Genomic DNA, 19,352 nt, shown 5'->3' on the forward strand with positions numbered 1-19,352 from the left:
ACTGTAGACTGTAGACATTTACTTAATAAAGGAGGGTTTTGAAAGTTTGTGTATACACAGAGACTAGAAGGGATTCAGCCTAATCCAGAACAAGAGCCCATGGAAAATCTGACGCCATTCCTGGTTCTGTGAAAAAGGTCGGGAACGGCTTACATTTCCCTCCCAGAGTTCAGTGGTGCAGCCAAGCTAGCGGGATGATGGAGAGAGTGGTGACGTGTGGCCTGTACGCTGGCTCCCACTGCTACGATTAACCATAAAACACTGTGAGAATGACAGTGGCACCACTGTGCTGATGTAATGAAAGAGTCTTAGTAGAGTTAATATCTTCATAAGACAAATGTGGATGAGGTTTATGAGGGCTGTACTGAGAGGACTGCTATTGTGCTGGTTATTTGGAAGTAGACCATTTTTTATTTAGTGCAGAACCTCTAGATTTATTTGAATATGAATGAATGATGTTTACAGTGTAAATGCATGAGGTGTGTTACCTGTTCACTCTTGCTGTTGATGCCTTCAGTTCCGAGTAGTTTGATGGCTTGCTTTACCAGGTCTGTGCGACCACAGTTGAGCATGCGGAACCCCAGGTCCTGCAGAAACTTTGCCTCAGTAGATGCAGCATCCAGCTTTCGTGACATGCAAAAGCAATCATCTGTCCTGTTGAGAGAAATACAAAAAACATGACTCACTCTTTTGACAAAAAAACAATGACTTGTAATACCAAGATCTGAAAACAACTACTGTTTTTGATCACTGTAGGGCCTCAGTGACACATAGAATATAGTCCCAAATCTGTCTTCAATAGCTCTAAATTTGTTTCCCTAAAAGCTGTGACACCTGCATCTGGTGTATTTTGATATGACCTCTTACTTTAGCTGCCGAGGTTCACAGTCTACTCCTGGCAGCATGAGCCGTGCCGCCTGCCGAACGTCATCACTATCCACCGAGAAGCTGCGGCGGTGTTCGGCATGGGCTACGGCCACTCGGATCCATTCCATAAGGGGAGGAAGTACCATAAATGGCCTGCAGGGAGAGACAACAAGCAGAATCACAATTACTCACTTCGATACGCTCTAGCATCTGCAGCTGTAGCAACTATAATGAACAAAATATTGGGCTATTTAATAAGGAGTGTAATTTGTCTAATAAGGTCTTCTATGATATAAATGATATAACTATACAACTTTGAGATACGATTAGGATGTGCGCTATTTGATTTATTTAATTTTTACACTTGTCAGAAAGTGCCACAGTCGTTCTGATGTATGCATTGTGTCTGGGATCCCTTCAAATTTAAAAATGATCCCACTTTTATGTAGGCACAAGTGAGGGGTCAGATATGAAGCTTGCAAGGCAAAGAAAGTGCAGGTTCATTAACATAAATAGAATCCATTTATTCATTCTTAATAATAGCTAAAAATTCAGGGTCACACTGTGTTTATTAGCAAAAGATTTTAGAAAGCAAAAATAAAGCTGCACTAGTGAAATGAAACAAAAGTTAGTGTATAGTTGACCATGTCCACTTTAGCATTAAGAACAAATACAGACAGAGATACGGACAAATAGAGAGAGAGAGAGAGAGAGAGAGATATCGAAAGTGGCCCTGTGTTAAACCACTATTGTAACAAGCACTTACTAAAGACTCCTGTAGCACATCTACAAAGCTGTGCATGTTTTAAAGCTTAACTTGTAGAGCATCATGCTTCCAAGTTCTATATCAAGTGAATCATATCCACATGTCTGAGACAATCGAAAAGCTTGCTTCTATAATCCATGAATAGTTACTGCATCTCTTGGGGCATGTCATAGATTCAGCTGCGCACATTTCTAAAAATGTAGACCTTGTTGGTGGTCACTTCTATACATCCATCAACAGTTATACAAAGAAGCATGATGACATATATCTGAAATAGTTGACTTTGCCCAGGTTGATATCTTTCTGGAACAGTGGTTAAGGTTCTGAGATGGTTTTTCCCCACAGAACCCTTAAGCAAAAAAGGTTCGTGTATCCTTTCTCATGTCTAAAAATAATGCAGAAATAATACTTCTTACAGTGATTCTGCTACAGTTTACACAGGACAGAAGATCCAGGCCTGCAATCTCACCTTTCTGTGTGTAGAGTGATTTTGGAGGGTTCTACGTTAGGGTTCTCCCACTCCATCTGAGGGCAGTGCATGAAGTAACAGAGAGTGTAGAGAGCCTCAGGCTCCCAGTGGAGCAGACTGGTCTTCTGGTGCACAGGAGTGCTGTTAGTATGGTTCTTGATACTCAGGGGTTGAAGGTGATGCATGGCTCTGGACACCAGGTCACCTAAAAGCAGTAGGCAGAAGATGGAGTTGTGAGCAAGCAAGCTATGAAAAGAGGCTCATAACAGTGGGTGATGTAAAAAAAAAAAATCTTGTGACACTTGAAGACATTTCAATGATATGCGATATAAACTTTAGCTAGCAAGCTGTCAACAAAACAGTAGGGTTGTGTTTAAAACATGTTGATTTTTTTCATGTTTAATGGCAAAAATAAGTTAACTAAGTGAAGTGTATGAATATTTTTTCCAGAGTTTTTTCCTGGTCCGTCCAGGATTTTGCAGAATTTTGCAGAATTAATGCAAAATCAACAAACTCTGCAATATTCCTGAGAGCTTCCAATTTTCAAAATTACCACAGATTTTTCACAGATTTTGGCTGACACGTCATGCAACGCCATCACAACCCCATCACAACATGCAGTCAGACAAGGCCCTCTTTGATTCATGTGCGTGGAACATGGGTACAGCTATCATAATAATTACTTTTGTGCATTTAGTAGCAGGAGTTTAAAAGAAGAATCCTGTGCTGGTAATTTTAACGATTTTCCCCAAAGGAAGTTGCATTGCAAATTTTGACAGAAAGCGGAAGCAAAATCAATCATTTTTGGCCAAAACAATCACAATATCCTGGAGAGACTGATAAGTGTTATCATGATATCTTGCATCCTTGTCTCATATATTATAGCCCAGTCCTAGATCACAAATACGGTATTTTGTTTTTTGGCTGCCTTGCTTTCAACCACACAGAGATGGAACTGTTCACTAAAGTCATTTGTCATGTCCACCTGTTGAGCAACACTCTCCTGTTGCGAGTATTCTGTGTTCATATTATTTCTCTAAGGATAAGACAGCATGGTCACAGATAAACAATTTAAGTATATTAAAAAAATAAGCTATCAAAAGACATTCAAAGTATCATTCACCCTGGATTCAGTATTAATTACCAGAAATTTCATATCGCTTATTGTTATTTACTCATTATCTCTTCAATATAAAATTTGTGTGGGAACTTAGGAATCTATGGATCTTAGCACTTTTGAATCCATTCAGAAAAATACACAAGCACTTCACACTGCATAAGGCAATGAATAAATAGTGCCATGCTGTGAGACCTTGTGAGCAAATGCCTCTATAAATTACACAACAATCAGAATGCTGCAGTCCCATCTATTCTTTTATCGTTTACTTCTTTGTTTCAATGAATGAACATCCACATAGCCAGTGTGTGATAGACACAACAGGCCCAATCATTTAGAAAAAAAAAAAGGCAAGGGGTTGTTTAACTGACATAATTGTGTTTCTCACACAGCCACGACGACAGGATTGAATAATGAATGCAGTAAAAGCCACATTTATAAAGGTTTTGCGTGCATGCCATGTGAATTAAATGACAGCAAAGAGCAAAGAGACAGCAATTATCCAGCAATTACAGGATTACATAGAGATTATTTCAATGATTAACTCGAGAAAAAAAAAGAAGTCACGTACTAAGTGCATTTTCACAAAAAGAGACCTAAGTGTTGACATATGCACCTGCAGACATGTAGGTGCTAGACTACAGTTACAAGAGAGATGTACAGTAGCTACAGGCACACTCAGATACCAAATAAGCATAAGCACAAGGTATATATGATGTCAAGCGGATTTGGAAATGAGACAAAGAGACTGAAAGCTGCTCTCGGAGGGCAGTTCCATGACCAGTACTCTCATCTCTTATTCATGATAGCCTGTGATATTTCCTGTGAATCCAAGGGCCAGTAGGAGCTGACTGAGAGTGATATCCACTTCAGATTAACCAACAGGAAGAAACTCTGCAGCATCTAAAGCCACTTTTCTCCCCTTGTGCTTTCCCAGTCTTTAGATGAACACAATATCCAGGAGCTTGATAATGGCCATGAAGGTGACCTTCATGACTGAGAGAACAAAGTGGGAATACAGTAGCAAGTGTAGAACAGAACAGATCAGAACAGATGAACAGAAGTTGGAAAGCTGAGCTTCAACTGACGGCTCATCCTTCCTCCTCTAAAGCATAAATAAAGAATGAGCGCCTTGATGAGGGCCAGGTGGCAGGCCTGTTCTGTGCAACACTGTCACAGAAGTATGCAAAAGCCTTTAAAAAAAAAAAAAAAAAAAAAAAATATATATATATATATATATATATATATATATATATATATATATATATATATATATATATATATATATTATATTGTATAACAATATATATATTGTTTTCATTTAACATTTAACAGATCTTAGCATGCAATTTCTGACTTTCACCTTTCCGGATTTTAACACATCTTCTGGATCTTAATACGTTGCATTTTTTTGTTGTTTTTTTATTTAAAAACCTTGCTTAAAATGTATCTGGCATTTCACAGAAAACATCCTAAATATATGAAACTGTAACAGCAAAACTAAAGTTTTCTTTCATGCAGAAAAACTGCACATACTGTACGACGCTAATGTATTAAGCATTAGGCACTGGCAACAAAGCCTAGAAATACTACAGGCATTCTGGGTAATGAGGGAAGACCAAAGAAATAGCGTGGTTATCAGAGTTGAAAGAGGAAATGGTATCTCTTAGAAAAACAGAGGGAAGAATGAAGTGGAAACATGGAAACACTCAATGGGAGCTAGTCGGCCATGGTGTTTTAATTGGTAATTCTGACCAACTCACGATGAAACCATGAAGCATGTTTCTTTCAGACAGTATGCATGCTTGCTCAGATGTTTGTAAGGAAGCTAATACCCCAGTAAATTCTGAAATCTACTGTAAATAATACTGTGGCCTGGCTTACCATTCACAGGCATAAGAAAAAAACACTCACACCTTAAACACCCACACATTCACAGAAAAAGCAATGATGTGGATTTGTTCAAATTCGGCCAGCAATCTAGATGAACTGGATGTGGTGTAAGGGAGAAAATCCAAATAAGTGAAATAAAGCAGCAACCTTCTTTGTCATGTTGAGAGCAAATAGAAACGTAGTATGAATGTGACTGAAGCAGAGGAACTGTATGAGCCAGAATTCACAATTCATATACCAAGCTCACAGTTCTGACATACTATAATTGTATAATAGTAGGGTTCATATTTAATAATTAATAAATAAATAAATAAATAAATAATAGAAAGAAAGTTCCTTCTGGTTTAGACTATAACAAAATCATGTAGCATCGTGTTATATTGTGTATAATACACATGCATATTATGTAAATGTTGGTGTCTTCTAATGGTTTACAGTAAAGAAATTATGAAATGGTGATAGAAAGTGTGTATTCTCAGTGCTAATGCGATTCCTGACATACAGAGGGCTCTTGTAATCACTGATGCTCTCAAAGAGACATTTTATTCAGTTATATTAGTTCATGGACATTAAGAAAGGAAAAAATATCTAAATGCATGTAAACATGCCATTAGTGCATTTTGAATGTTCAATTTCTTTTACTTGGATGTTTTGCAACTAATGTCTGACTAGATTTCATTTGAACCTTTTCTTTAAACAGAAGCCAGAGATCACAGTAACCTTGCCATTTTGGCAGCAGCTGCACTCAATTCAATTTCTGTGTGAATACACTGCAGAAGGTTTGGAACAAAAATGCAAAATGTTCTCTACACTGATCTGTAGTAAGAAATCTTCTTGCATTTATGATGTCTGTTGTAGATATACTGTGACTGTTAGCAAACGACTGTTTATTTTGACTTAGTATCCATCTAGCAATGTAAACTGAAGACATTAATTTCACTAGCATGCACAAAACAGACATAAGACATAACATAGACGTAAGTACTCTGTCTAAGTGTTGTGCAAATTACTGCTCTCTAAATAATTTGGGACACCGCAAAAATTTACTTATATGTTACCAGATCTTTAATGAATATTTGAAAAATAGATTTTGCCATTTTAGTATGTTCTGTGATGGCTTTCCAAACAAGGGGAATTTCTCTATGACAGCTCTATGGCAGGCTATGTGTGATGTGGATGCAAGCACCCTCAACGTCCCTTCCAGTGCTAGTGAGACAGCCATAATAGTCAGATGCAGAATAAAAATAGGTATTAAATAGATAGAAAATATAAAATACAAAGGAGACACTGGTGAAGTTGAAAGACGTACTTTAGTGGAATTGTAGGTATTAAAATGGTTTGAAGAGGTTTTAAGTGCAGGGGCATTTTGAGTGCACTCTGCTGTCCAATTACAGAGGAATAATTCAACCATTAATGTTATCCTTCTGATGACAAGCCACCTTTTTTCAGGGCAATAAAAGCATACAATTTTATGCAAACAGAATTCATATAAACAAAGACACGGGTTCTGGTCACAAAGTGTGTAGTCATTGCAAGACACAAGACTGGAGTGCTTATTAGTCATACTGCCACAGCAACATGTGCAAAACAGATAGTATTTCTAGCTTATTATGAAAATTATAAAAATGTTCTGTCATAATCATCATCATCATCATGATCATCATGATCATCATCATCGTTATCGTCATCATCATCATATTGATGCTTTCTGTAATAGATGCCTTCCTTTTATACCTCATATTGAATTAAAATACATGTATTATCCAGATCATTTATACATCAGTTCTTAAGTTTTCAGACTGTTGCATAAGCAAGTAAATCAGAATTTTCTGACATAAATCTTAAAAATCTTTAAAACTGATATTAAAGGAATGTTAAGTATTTTGGGAATGTGTTTTATACTTATGTGCTTAATGGTGAGCATGCATCAAACCACACACATGGAGTTATAGGCAATAACTGTGCCCTTATAGTAACTCATAAAACGAGGGATGTGGTAGACAGACTGTCTGTGGCTTGAAATAAGGCCATGTGTTAGAATATGCAGAGGTGGCAAGGAAGTGTTTGCATGTGTATGACTGTGTGTGTGAGAGAGACACAGAGAGAAAAGTGACAGAAAAAGAAAAGCAGATTTGCATCAGCTATGTAAACACACTGTCCTTATATGACTCTATTCCTAATAAATGGTGTAGCTTAATACTGTATTATGTACACAGAGATACTGTAAACACTTAGACGCATATGCACAAACAGTTATTTCCTTTTAATGCATAGAACTGAACAAACACTATTTTCATAAAAAGAGATATTGATCCAGCTGCTATAAAAGAGATTATGGCTTTCACTCACTGAGCTCAGCGATGCTCCCCACACGTGTGGCCAGCAGGCACTGCTCTATAGTGCGCAGCTCGGCCTGACTGTAGGCATTAGAAGGTTTCCCTGCCCGCTGCTGGTCTCTGTGCAGGTTAAAACTGTCTGGCAGACTCAGGGTACCTAATGGAGAGAGAGAGAGAGAGAGAGAGAGAGAGAGTAAAATAGAGTGTGTTAGGACCTTTATGGAAAAGCTGATGCAAGTTTTTCAAATGTTTCAGCTTCATTATTTTACTGTAGGAGAAATGCCCATTGCTGAAGGACATTCAAGCCAGCTCTCTTTCTTCTGGCCTTCATATTAATATTCTGAAATTAGATGGTGTGTGGTCACAGATCATTAGTCCTACTAATGTACTCAAACACACAGTTTTGGATGCATGTTACTTAGTATGTTACTAAGTATTAAGTCAAGATATTTATCTACAGTATGAGTCTTACTCGTGAGTGTATTACTGGGAACCACAAAGAAGCAGGAACACTGTAATGGCCAGAAATGGTCCAAAATGGCTCTCTTATCCAATGAAAACATACAGTATATACACAATTCCTGTAGCTGTTTATCACTTTGTACTTTTACTTCAATAACTGACTGATGCTGATGGTGGACCTAATGACCTTTTGATGCAAGCCTACATCGAAGAACCGTTAGACAACTCACTATTCTAAGACTTGCCTAACAGCACTCCATCTGCACTCTTTGTCAAGGTGAATGGAAAAGCTATTATTTTTCAGAACACGCAGCGATTACAGTAACGAACAGTATGTGCCTGTGTCTGGCAGTCGATACAATTGTAATCCCTTGTGCTTAACAAGCTGATCAGCTCTTTTCTGAATACAATCTGAATTTATTTATAAAATTTAAAGTCAATGCACTATGCCAGACTTTTTTCTGCTTTTCATGCTACCTTACAAACATTGCACCACACAACGGTATATAAAGTTAAATCTCTCAAGTCAGATACTTTACTTGACAAATAGTGATACTGTAACAACTGTAGTCATAAGAAAACTGTATCCGCCTCTATTACTCTGCTGCTAGAGCCAGTTGTGTCTTAAATTATTGTGTGACAGAAAAACATGACTCTATTTGTCCAGACAACAAGGGAGTTTGTTGGTTAGAACTGTTTCATTTACAGTTGTGAAGTAAATACAATTCCAGATACAGTATGGCTGGAGGTGAAAATGGTCTGCTGTCAGTCACACACCCTCATGTGCACACACACGCACGCACACGCACGCACACACACACACACACACACACACACACACACACACACACACACACACACACACACACACACACACACACACACACACACACTCTCTCTCTCTCTCTCACATTCTCAGTTTCTTAAAAATTGAGATGCATTGCTAATGTTTGTTATAGATCCGAAATTCAGGGCAGTGTCTTTTAGTCAGCACCTTTTGCTTGCTAACTGATATATACAACCTTGAAGAATTAGTCCATGGTTGCCATAGAAACGGGGCTGGGGTGTCAGGGTGGGTTGCTTGCCTGCGGCATGGGAGGGATTTCAGGTGTTTAGAGATGCATAACCACACCTCACTGCTCACAGGCCACAGCTTGATATATCAAGGATATCTGTCAAGGATATAAGCCAAGCTCAGTGTGTGTGTGTGTGTGTGTGTGTGTATGTGTGTGTGAGTGTGTGTGTAAGACAGAAAGAGAGAGAGAGAGAGAAAGAGAGAGAGAGGTGGCTGCAATTCATTCATAAAAAATCACACAATCACACAAAAACATTGCAGTTCTTGCTGAATAAGATGTTGCTCTGACTGTGATAACGAGTCAGATTATATAATGTATTATTCTACGTACATTGCTTTATTGCTGGCAATTTCCAGTACAGTTACTATTCCTTTACTTCTCTCGGGATGCAGATATTTATGGCAAAATATAGAATGCATAATACAGAAATGATTTCCCAAAAAACATTTTATACACACTTTACAAATACAAGACGAAATCTAAAGGGTAGTACTGTCCTACTGTCCTATTCAACGGAGGTACGCTCAATTCAATCTAGACCGTGCAATGCATTATAGGTATTTCATGTATCCTTATTCACTATCTAAACAATATTGTGGATCATGTGGATCATCTGGCGATCATATTAAATCACCACGTAATAACGGCCTCCATCTGGGATTTGGCCTCTATCTAATTCAGCCACAAGAGCATTAGTGAATTAAGGCGAGATGGCCTGGGGTATACAATCGGTGTAAAGTTTATAAAAAAATGTTCAGCACTCCAACCTGTGCAAAAATCATCTTCATGTCTACTTGGAGGTTGCTTTGTGCACAAGGGCATGGCCATGCTGGAACATGACTGGAACAGAGATGCTACAGTTACTCTGTTAATTGATACAGCATGCATCAATTGTGTGACTTCAACTTTGTGGCAATAGTTTGGGGAAGAACCACATATAGATGTGATGGTCAAATGTCCACAAACTTTTGACCATATCGAGGAACATACTGTAGTAATCTACAAGAGTAAATGATGAGCCTTGAAAATAATGCATTATATGCTGAATAGTAAATCATTTTGAACAGAATCACTTGACAGGCAGTAAGTAACTATTAACTAATTAAACATCTATCTTACTGCAAAAATTAACTAAGCTAGACGAAATAGTTGTTTATTTTGCTATATCGTCAGATACCTGATGTCCATTTAAAGCAAATAAGAAAAATAGAGGAGCACAAGAAAGGGTAAAGATAAAAAAGTTTTAATTGCGAGAACCCTTTACACTCTCCTATTCTCTCCCCAGGAGTCCAGCAAGGTTCTCCATGACAAATGAGGGTGCTAGGCTCCAGCACAGCCTGAAACATTTAAAGCAGCGGGTGGTACAGCTGGCATTTCTCACACACACTTTTCTTATCCCCCTCCCCCCCACACATACAACCTCTCCCTCTCACTCTTGAGGTAAACGGTTCAAATTACAGGAGGCTGAAAAGTCCTACACATGCATGAACACATTTGATGTGTTGTCCATATAAATGCCTGGCACGGATCTCTGCTTTATTAAGGGATACATAGGTTTTTGCAGCTCATTTTCATAAGTAAAGAAAAAAGAACAGTTTCTAGTTTCATGCTTCTCTTTTCATAAAGCCCACTTACTGTCAACTCATCAAAAACTCATAAATTTACTAACCAGGAAATAATAAATAAATGAACATAAGCTTGGTAAAGCAGATTTTATTTCCTAGTTGATAGATTTTTTCTAAAGCCTTTAATGGGTCTCATGGGTGCACAAGGAACTAATTCCAAAACACTACATAAAAACATCACCCCTGGGGAATTCTCTCACTACATGTGTGGCAGCTTGGGAAAACACTTCATGAACATTTACTATATAAAGTCTTGACTACAAGTTATCCTGTTATCTCTCTTTTATATGTCTCAACCACAAGGAAAGCCTCACCAACCTCTACATTTAAATTAAAGTCATTTTTATGAATTATAAGGAAATGTATTATTTCATTAGAAGAACGGGGGCATAGAAGCCTTTATTATCGCAACATAAACATTATAGCACAGTGGAATTCTTTTCTTCACATATCCCAACTGAGGAGGTTGGGGTCGGAGTGCAGGGGCAACTATGATACAGTGCCCCTGGAGCAGGGAGGGTTGAGGGCCTTGCTCAAGGGCCCAACAGTGGCAGCTTGAACCCTGATCTTCCAATCAACAACCCAGAGCCTTAACCACTTGTGCCACCACTACCCCCTGTCATCCTTTTCCACAAAGGTCTCTGTCTCATCACTCAGTTTAAATTGCTTTTCGCTGTATTGATGATGTAATAGCTCAGAAATATTGCAGACATTCTGACAGCTGGTATCTGATTACAAACTAAAGTGATTTGGCTTATGTGCATTTTGCTATAGCATATAACTATCCAAAGTCATGATCAAACTGTGAGAAATTTAAACATTTACAAACCTTGAGAAAGGTTTTGACATCATTTAGACCTCTAACCTTATTTGTTAAAATGACACCCAATGTGGTACAAAAAAAATTTCAAGTAAAGGTTAGAAAATATCCTAAATAAATTTAAGCAAACAAGCAAAAGTAGAGATGGTAATGTATTTTTCTTTAGTAGAAAAATTTGAAACAAAACCCACTCTTCTAAAATTCAGGCACAGTGACCTGATCTTACAAGTTTATGCTGCCCTCCACCCATTTGAAGTAAAGAGACAGTGAATAAGTAAATCAATGGAAAGAACGAGGTTTATTCGGTTTATTATGCTTTCGTGAGTTTCCATATGGAAAAACCAAAAGAACAACTGGACATTAAAAAAAACATTTACATGGAGCTCTGGTATTCAAATCAAACTTATATGCAATTATGCTTCATTGAACACTATTCTCTCTACTCTTTAGTATTCTGACAGTAACAGCACTGCCACAGTGCATTACGTCTGTTCCATCTTCAGAACTCATCCTGGACAACAGCCCATGGGCCCTGAGCAACTATTTGGAAGAGGTTCATAACGGCACTTCCACTGAATAATTGGGTCTTTTGAAGAATGAAGTCTCATTGACTGTGGTGCGATAGAGAAAAATAGAGAGACAGCCTGAAGCGGAACACTTCAATTGAAGGAGAATTGATTTGTGAGGTGCCTCATTGTCTATGCCAAAGGCCTTCAGTTTGCAGTGATCAGTATCGCATTATGTTTTGTAGTGGTTTGTTAAACAGCAAACTAAAATTTCTTATTTTGTATAATCATGTGACAAATTCCACCTCTCAATGTGCACTCTGACTCTTAGCCTTTGTCACGTCACCCAGTGCAGATAACATTGCTTTCATGGTTTGTTATGATTTGAGTTCTGTCTCTTCCCCTGTCTTATCGAACATTAATATTTATTGAACAGATAAAAGGTGGCATACAGCTTATATACAGGCATATTTTATAGGTAAAGGTATGCCTAATAAAGATATTCCAGCACTAGTACATGCTGGTACATACCAATAATGTGGTACAATTCCACCCACTACTACCTGCAGGTCAGGGAAAGATTCAATAATAAAGATGTTCTTACACAAACAGCTCTTTGCGCTGGCTTGGCCTGTAGACTGGAGCCCACATTACAGGAAAAGTCTGTTTTTATAAAAGCCATAAGAATAACAATGTGCTAAAGTATGCTGCTTGTGACCTCATACTGCTCTGTCAAACTGTGGAAGACACTGACCTTTTCCAATCATCAGCCAAAAAAATACAAACATTTCTGGTCATCAGTACTTAAAGCATATCCGAATAATAGATGGCAAATACCTATAAATCAACCGTATATGTTTAGACTGCAAAAAAATAGGCAATATGGTTCATTAGATGAAGGCTATACAAAGATACGGATCACCTATCACATGAATAAACATGTGTGAGCCAGCTGGACAGTGTGCTCGATTGTGTGGGGATCCCATGGCCGAGAACAATATCAAAGAGTAACTGAGAGTGGCAATATACAGAACAACATGCAGGTCAGGACCTGCGAGACAGCTTTTGGCAAGAATGCAAAAGGATGTACATTATTTCTGGTTTAAACCTGTTGACTTGGACAAGACTTTCAAAAATGTGATTAATATGAAAGCAGAAATGTATTGCACTGCTTATCTTGTGCTCCAGTGTTAGCTTGGTTGTTTATACACCTCCTGGCTGAATGCAATGCCAATGCTATGCGACAGTCCAACATGCAGGAGAAGAGCTGCTGGGCGAGACAGGAACATTTCCCAGCCTTCCCAGGCTGAGTGCGGATCAGCCACTGACCTCACTGCGGTTCACACTATATATTTAAATCTATTTTGAAGGGAAGTGGAGCCAAACCTGCTTCACACACACACACGCACACGCACACACACACACACGCACACACACACTCTCTGTTCAGTTGTACGCATTGGAAAAACACCTCTCAGGCTTCCTTACAGAGCACAGCCCCCAACTGGGTATTGTACGTCCTCACTTCATTTGTAACTTCATCTACATCATGTAAAACGACACCCAATGTACAGCACCTTCTGCCCTCACACCATTGGGTTTGTCTGACTTTGTCACCAGAACTACACTGAGATAAGATCACACCAAATACAATAAATTATATTTCTTGACAGTGAATTTTAATGATATTACTTTGGCTGTACTGATAGCTGTACTGTGATGGTGGTCTCTCCTATGCTACATTTAAACACCCTCCAGTATCAGCCCACATGCTACAATCAAGTCATCTAGCATGCTCACAAATTGAAGCCAAAGGATAATGTTGTTCTAATAGGTTAAATCACTCACACTTAAATCTTTCAGCCAAGTATCTTTTGAAAAAATGCTATCTTACATAGTCCACAGCAGATGGAGACCATATGTATAGCAGCCAGAGTCAGAAAGCCTGCCTTAGCAAGTAGGAGACAGAAGGGGAGACGGGTGCACCCATGCCATGTCTACATTCACTATATGTCTCCAAGAAAGACCGACCACAAGCTCTTTAGCAATGCAGAATTGTTAAGTGATCAGAAAGTTGGATATATTTGGAGCATATTGTTGACTGCATGGTGTCTGTTTACATTAAGTACACGAATCATGATGACATTTCAGACCTTTCAAAAACCCACAAGAAAAATAAAGACATAGAAAGACAAACCAAGTATTTGAATAAAGGACAAATTATAAGAAGGCTTTGGATACTATGAAGCAAGACATTTCCTCTTAAAATAAAACACAAATGGCAATGGAGACATCAATCTTTTCTATAAGATAAGCTGCCAGGAGTTAAGTACAAGATGGCTTGAAAAATTGCCATAAGATTTTTGATGCCATACTGTATCTTTACTCCAACGTGTGCACGTTTCAAGATAAAATGTGATTTATCTGGCTCGTGTACATAAGAATATGCATATATTTACAACTCCCAACTCCCAACTACTGTATACAGTATGTATTCAGAAAAGTGTACCTGCAGGTGAACATATTACATAGCACTTGTCAATCAAGTAATTGCTCACTATGGCAATCGGAACAAAGTGCAGACAGGCGATTAAAATGATATGTAAATTATAACCATATAAAAAGCACATCTAAAGATTGACTGAGATAATGCATTGCTTGAAGATTTGGCACAGGAAGCTTTGCGCATGTTTTAAAGTGTTTTAAAGAAATGCAGGAACATCTTTGCCGAGAGTCATATGTGACTCATCTGTTGATTTCATTTTGCAAAGTGAAATTTTTAGTTGATCTGCCAGAATGTGACCCCACTTTTGGAGAGGCCAATAGCACCCTCATGTACATTCAGGTCCTTTCCAGTGAAGAGATTTGAGCCATGGGCAACAAGAAATTGGAGACATTTCCCAACCAATTATGAGCGAATTATGGCGTTCTATATGCACTCATATCACTTACAGAAAAATATATTACATTTTCTAATACAACGTTGAAATACGTTCATTCAACGATAATGAAGAGATTTAATGTGAAAACAGGTTTTTGGCCATGTGTGAGTAGAGCAATATGGAAAGTGTAGAAGTTATCATCATCCATTATATACAGCTGTGCATATATAATTATAATAAATGCCAGTTTTCTAGCTCATACTGGGTCTTCTTATACACGGAATTCGAAATTGATATAATAAATACCTGTTGTCCTGCTGGGAATTAATTATATAAAATATGAAATATGTAGCGTTTACGTCTCTAAATAGGCATTCATCGATATCATCAAAAGGTCTCCTGGGACGCACACATCTTTATTTCAAGCATTTTCCATATAAAAAACACTAAACTTCCTAATTAATATATAACTTAGTGCTTTATTAACGGTGCGTCATAGTCAGTCATGGTTGATTAACTGCAGAGTAAACATCTGCAGTACCAGTGGAATACAGCTGCATTGTGAATGAATGGGCATAATTTATAGTAAGGAAAAAAGGAATAGCAGTACTGCATGATTAAATATGATCACACACACTACATACACATGTATATACAGTATTCTCATGAAGAAACAAAACTGTTGTATGTTTTCTGGGTAATGCCTGCGCCATGCACACTCGCTCTGTTTGAAAGCATGACATTGAGCTAAATGTCCATGTTATAGCCAGCCTGAGGGAGACACACAGCACCTCTTCCTGGAAAAATCAAACAAAACCACAATGGAAATCACTGTCTCATGCAGTAACACCCCCCCCAGCTGCATCAGCCATCTATGATCCAGTAAAACTCAGGCTTCACTATTCCATGCTGCAGCATACTGCTCTGAAACAGGCACGGACAACCACTTATCAGTAATCTGGGTCACACAGACTACGCTCTGTTCTGACCCCACCATACGTACCATTCTCTTTTCAGACAGAGAACGCTGTTGTAGGACACATGACAAAGATGTCCGTGAGGTCTATGCTCTGCCATTCATCTACTTGAATGACAGAGGGTCGGAAAGTCCAGTGGATCAAAATGCATTCCTGAGAGGCTTTTCCTCTGAGTCAGTCATTTGGGACTTTTGGAGTCTCCTCTTATTATTCTTCACATTGTTTCTTGAGTCAGGCGATAATTTGCGAGCAACTGAACTTTAAATTGCGCTGTAATTGCTTAACTGCACTTGTGTGATTCATCATTTTGAGTCAGCAAAGGGGCTCTACGTGTAACGGGAGCTTGAGCGTGGGCTGAACATGTAGCCAGTGACTGATGGGACTGGGTCTGTTGGAGCCCTCTCACAGCAAAAGCGAAATACCTGTACTGTTTACTGCAATTCCATCCATACATTTTCTTCCACCTCCCACCATGTTGCAATCTCAGAGTGTGAGTCAAATATAATCATCACTAAGCACCGCGGACTCCACGATTATAATATATAGTTTCATAAAGGTTTGCCCTTGAACATGGTTGTCCCTTCTTGTGAAGGGCTGAGTGTGGACTTCAGTTGAAATACAACTCTTAAAATGGATGTGCAAAATAAACTTAAGAAATAAACCATATAAATTATATTTAGTGTATCCATAATAGCATTAATATTATTTCGAATTAAGTGCCACGGTTCTAAAGATTAGGTAACACAAATATATGAATAAGAGTAACTTTTTAACTGCTGAGCTACCACTGCCAATTTCCAAATATCCAAATGATAATTAAATACATAAAATACTAAAATACAGTAGAATGTTGTTGCTCTTTTGACTGCTTCCTGTTAGGGGGCACCACAGCGGATCGTCCGGGCAGCATATTTGATTTGGCACAAGATTTACACCGGATGCCCTTCCTGATGCAACCCTTTCATTTTATTCGGGCTTGAAACCAGCACTAAGAATTAACCCCTCAGTGGCTGGGTTAGTGCCCTGCCCATAACTCAATCCTGGGCCAAGGCAAAAACACAATAGAATAATAAATACAAAATGTAGTTTTACTCTCATTTGTTCCTGACTTTTCAAACACCCTCTATTTAAACTACATAATACACACTAAATAAATAATATCTAAAATACTGATAAAAACTATGTGTGAAATCTACTGTGTGAAAACTAGCTAGCTAATACAAACAATAATAATAACAATCCTTACAATTTGCTCACACAGGTTATCATGTACCATTAGCTTGCTAGAAAAGAATAAAGGACACAGATCACTAATAATACACACACCAAAAGAAACCAAGAACTTGTATAATATAACCAATAAAATATACTACTTGGGTAATATAGCAAACACATGCTGCACATCAGCTAACTGGCTAATGTTACACTGTAAGCTAAAGCAAATAGCAAAGACAAGGAGGTGCTTTGATTTGCTGGCTTATGTTTCAAATAAGAAGAACTGGCTAAACATAAGTACAAATTCTTTTAGATTGACTCTTTTGCCCCATTTGGTTGACAGATCATCTCTATTCTGTTTAAGCGTCTGTCATAACACCTAACATTGATATTTGCCTGATGTCCTTTTGCCTAATGTTGTAGCATTAAGAAGTATGTCCTAAACCAATGATCATTTTACACCTTTATTAACCAAAAACATCTTATGCACTACAGTTTTAAATAGCTTGCTCTTACAGAGAGTTTCATCTTTGCCATTTTTAATTTGTCCCGCATGCCTTAAGGGATTATAGTTATATTACACACACAAGCATACCCATACACAATGGACCAACTATATATATAGGAAATGAACGAATCTGTCATAAAATGGTTCTGCTCTTTAAAAACATGCCAACTCAGCAGACAACCCCCTATTTTCAGAGAGTAGAGATGTCAAAAGCAGTCATTAAAATAAATCCAGAGTCTAATATGCTTGATCAGCTACAGTTAGTCACCGGTACCTTAAATCCTAACTGAAAAAAAAAAAAATGCTGAAAATGCATTCTACATTTTAGCACAAAGTGGAATAAATTTGACCAAAGAGTTTCAACTTAACCCCTTTTTTAGTGTGTTTTAATACCACACCTAGCAATCACTGCCTACAATATTCCATACAAAGCACTGCCATGTAAGTCATCTGTTCTACTGGTCCTGGACTACTGATTGGGTCCTTGAGAATATCCCTTAACCCTCAGCTCCTCAGTTGCCATGTTATTGGTATTACCATGTATATGTCATCTGTACTATTTATAGTGGGCTCATTCATTCATTCATTCATTCATTCATTCATTCATTTACAGTACTGTTTTCATTGTCATTGTTGATTTGTTATACCCTGGATGAGTGGCCAGTCCATCAAAGAGCACCACACAAAATTTTGGTAGGCATTCTGAACATGCTGTTGTTTTTATGCAACAGGGCCATGCATCAGCAATTCACTGTCAGCAGAAAGCAAGCAGATATGCAAAATACTATCAGCACTGGTTAGTGATCTACAATACAATTAAAAAATTCTAATAAAACAGTAGAGGAAGTATTGGTAATTGGAAGTAGAGTGGGGGTGCTGGGAGGCTGGGAGGCTTTGTGGGATGTAGTAGATGTGCTGAATATTAGAAATAGAAGTCATAATAAAGAATAACAGAAAACAGTACATTTAGCCATATTGCTGGACAAGTAAAATGATTCAAAAAAATTTTGATTCTATTTAAAAAAAAATTCAGTAAAGAGAGCACTGTATTTGTACAGAATATTTTTTATTGTCATTTTAATTTCTTATATTATATTTATTCAATAATACTCACTTTTCCAAATGTCTAATTTATTTGTATGGCGCTTTTAACAATGGACGTTGTTTCAATGCAGCTTTACAGAACATAAGATTAACAATAGACAAAAGTTCAAGATTAATATTAGACATATTTAAATATGTTTGTATTTATCCCCAATGAGGTGACTAAGGTGATTGTTGGAAGGAAAAGCTCCCTTATATGGAAAAGGAAGGAACCTTGAGAGGAAACAAAAGGGAACCTCATCCTCATTTGAGTGACACTGGAGAATGTGATTATAAATTTACAGTCCAACAACCATCAATCATATCTAGGTCACAACAACTGTCAGGAGTACTTTTAACAGCCTAGGAAGTACATACTTAGAGAAAAAGATGGTTGCAATTTGCAAAAATCAAGGACATTGAAATCCAAAGTGTGTCAGCAGCATATTAAATGAGATGAAATTGCATGCAGTGGAAAGAGAATATATAACTTTTTCTCAAAAAAATTCTGCCCCAAGCATTTACTCCAGTGATGTATCCTTTAAACCAACCACGAGGAGTTCATCAAGCAGCTCAAATGTGGACTTGCACTGACTTGCTAAAAGTATTCCTGAAATTTTAACCAGAATTTAAAACATGAGCAAACACTATTATATTAAGAACCTTAAGCTTAACATAATGAGTGGATAAAAGCTCTTTAAAAATATCTTACATTTGTGGTTTTGCTAGTTAATTTCTTGACAGTAACAT

The 19,352-nt window shown here is 37.8% G+C and overlaps 1 protein-coding gene across 2 annotated transcripts in view; it reads right to left on the reverse strand.

The window, feature by feature from the left end:
• Positions 1-19,352, reverse strand: part of btbd11b (BTB (POZ) domain containing 11b) — a 56,925-nt gene that overhangs the window by 11,045 nt on the left and 26,528 nt on the right. For both annotated transcript variants that reach the window (XM_060878192.1, XM_060878193.1), the window contains exons 2-5: positions 7,462-7,605; positions 2,103-2,307; positions 868-1,020; positions 489-654 (exon numbers count right to left, since the gene is read on the reverse strand). In XM_060878192.1, coding sequence (XP_060734175.1) covers positions 489-654; positions 868-1,020; positions 2,103-2,307; positions 7,462-7,605 — 668 coding nt within the window. The remainder of the gene's footprint in view (positions 1-488; positions 655-867; positions 1,021-2,102; positions 2,308-7,461; positions 7,606-19,352) is intronic.

The sequence above is a fragment of the Tachysurus vachellii genome, chromosome 9 (genome assembly GCF_030014155.1).
Source record: "Tachysurus vachellii isolate PV-2020 chromosome 9, HZAU_Pvac_v1, whole genome shotgun sequence".
Lineage (NCBI taxonomy): Eukaryota > Metazoa > Chordata > Actinopteri > Siluriformes > Bagridae > Tachysurus > Tachysurus vachellii.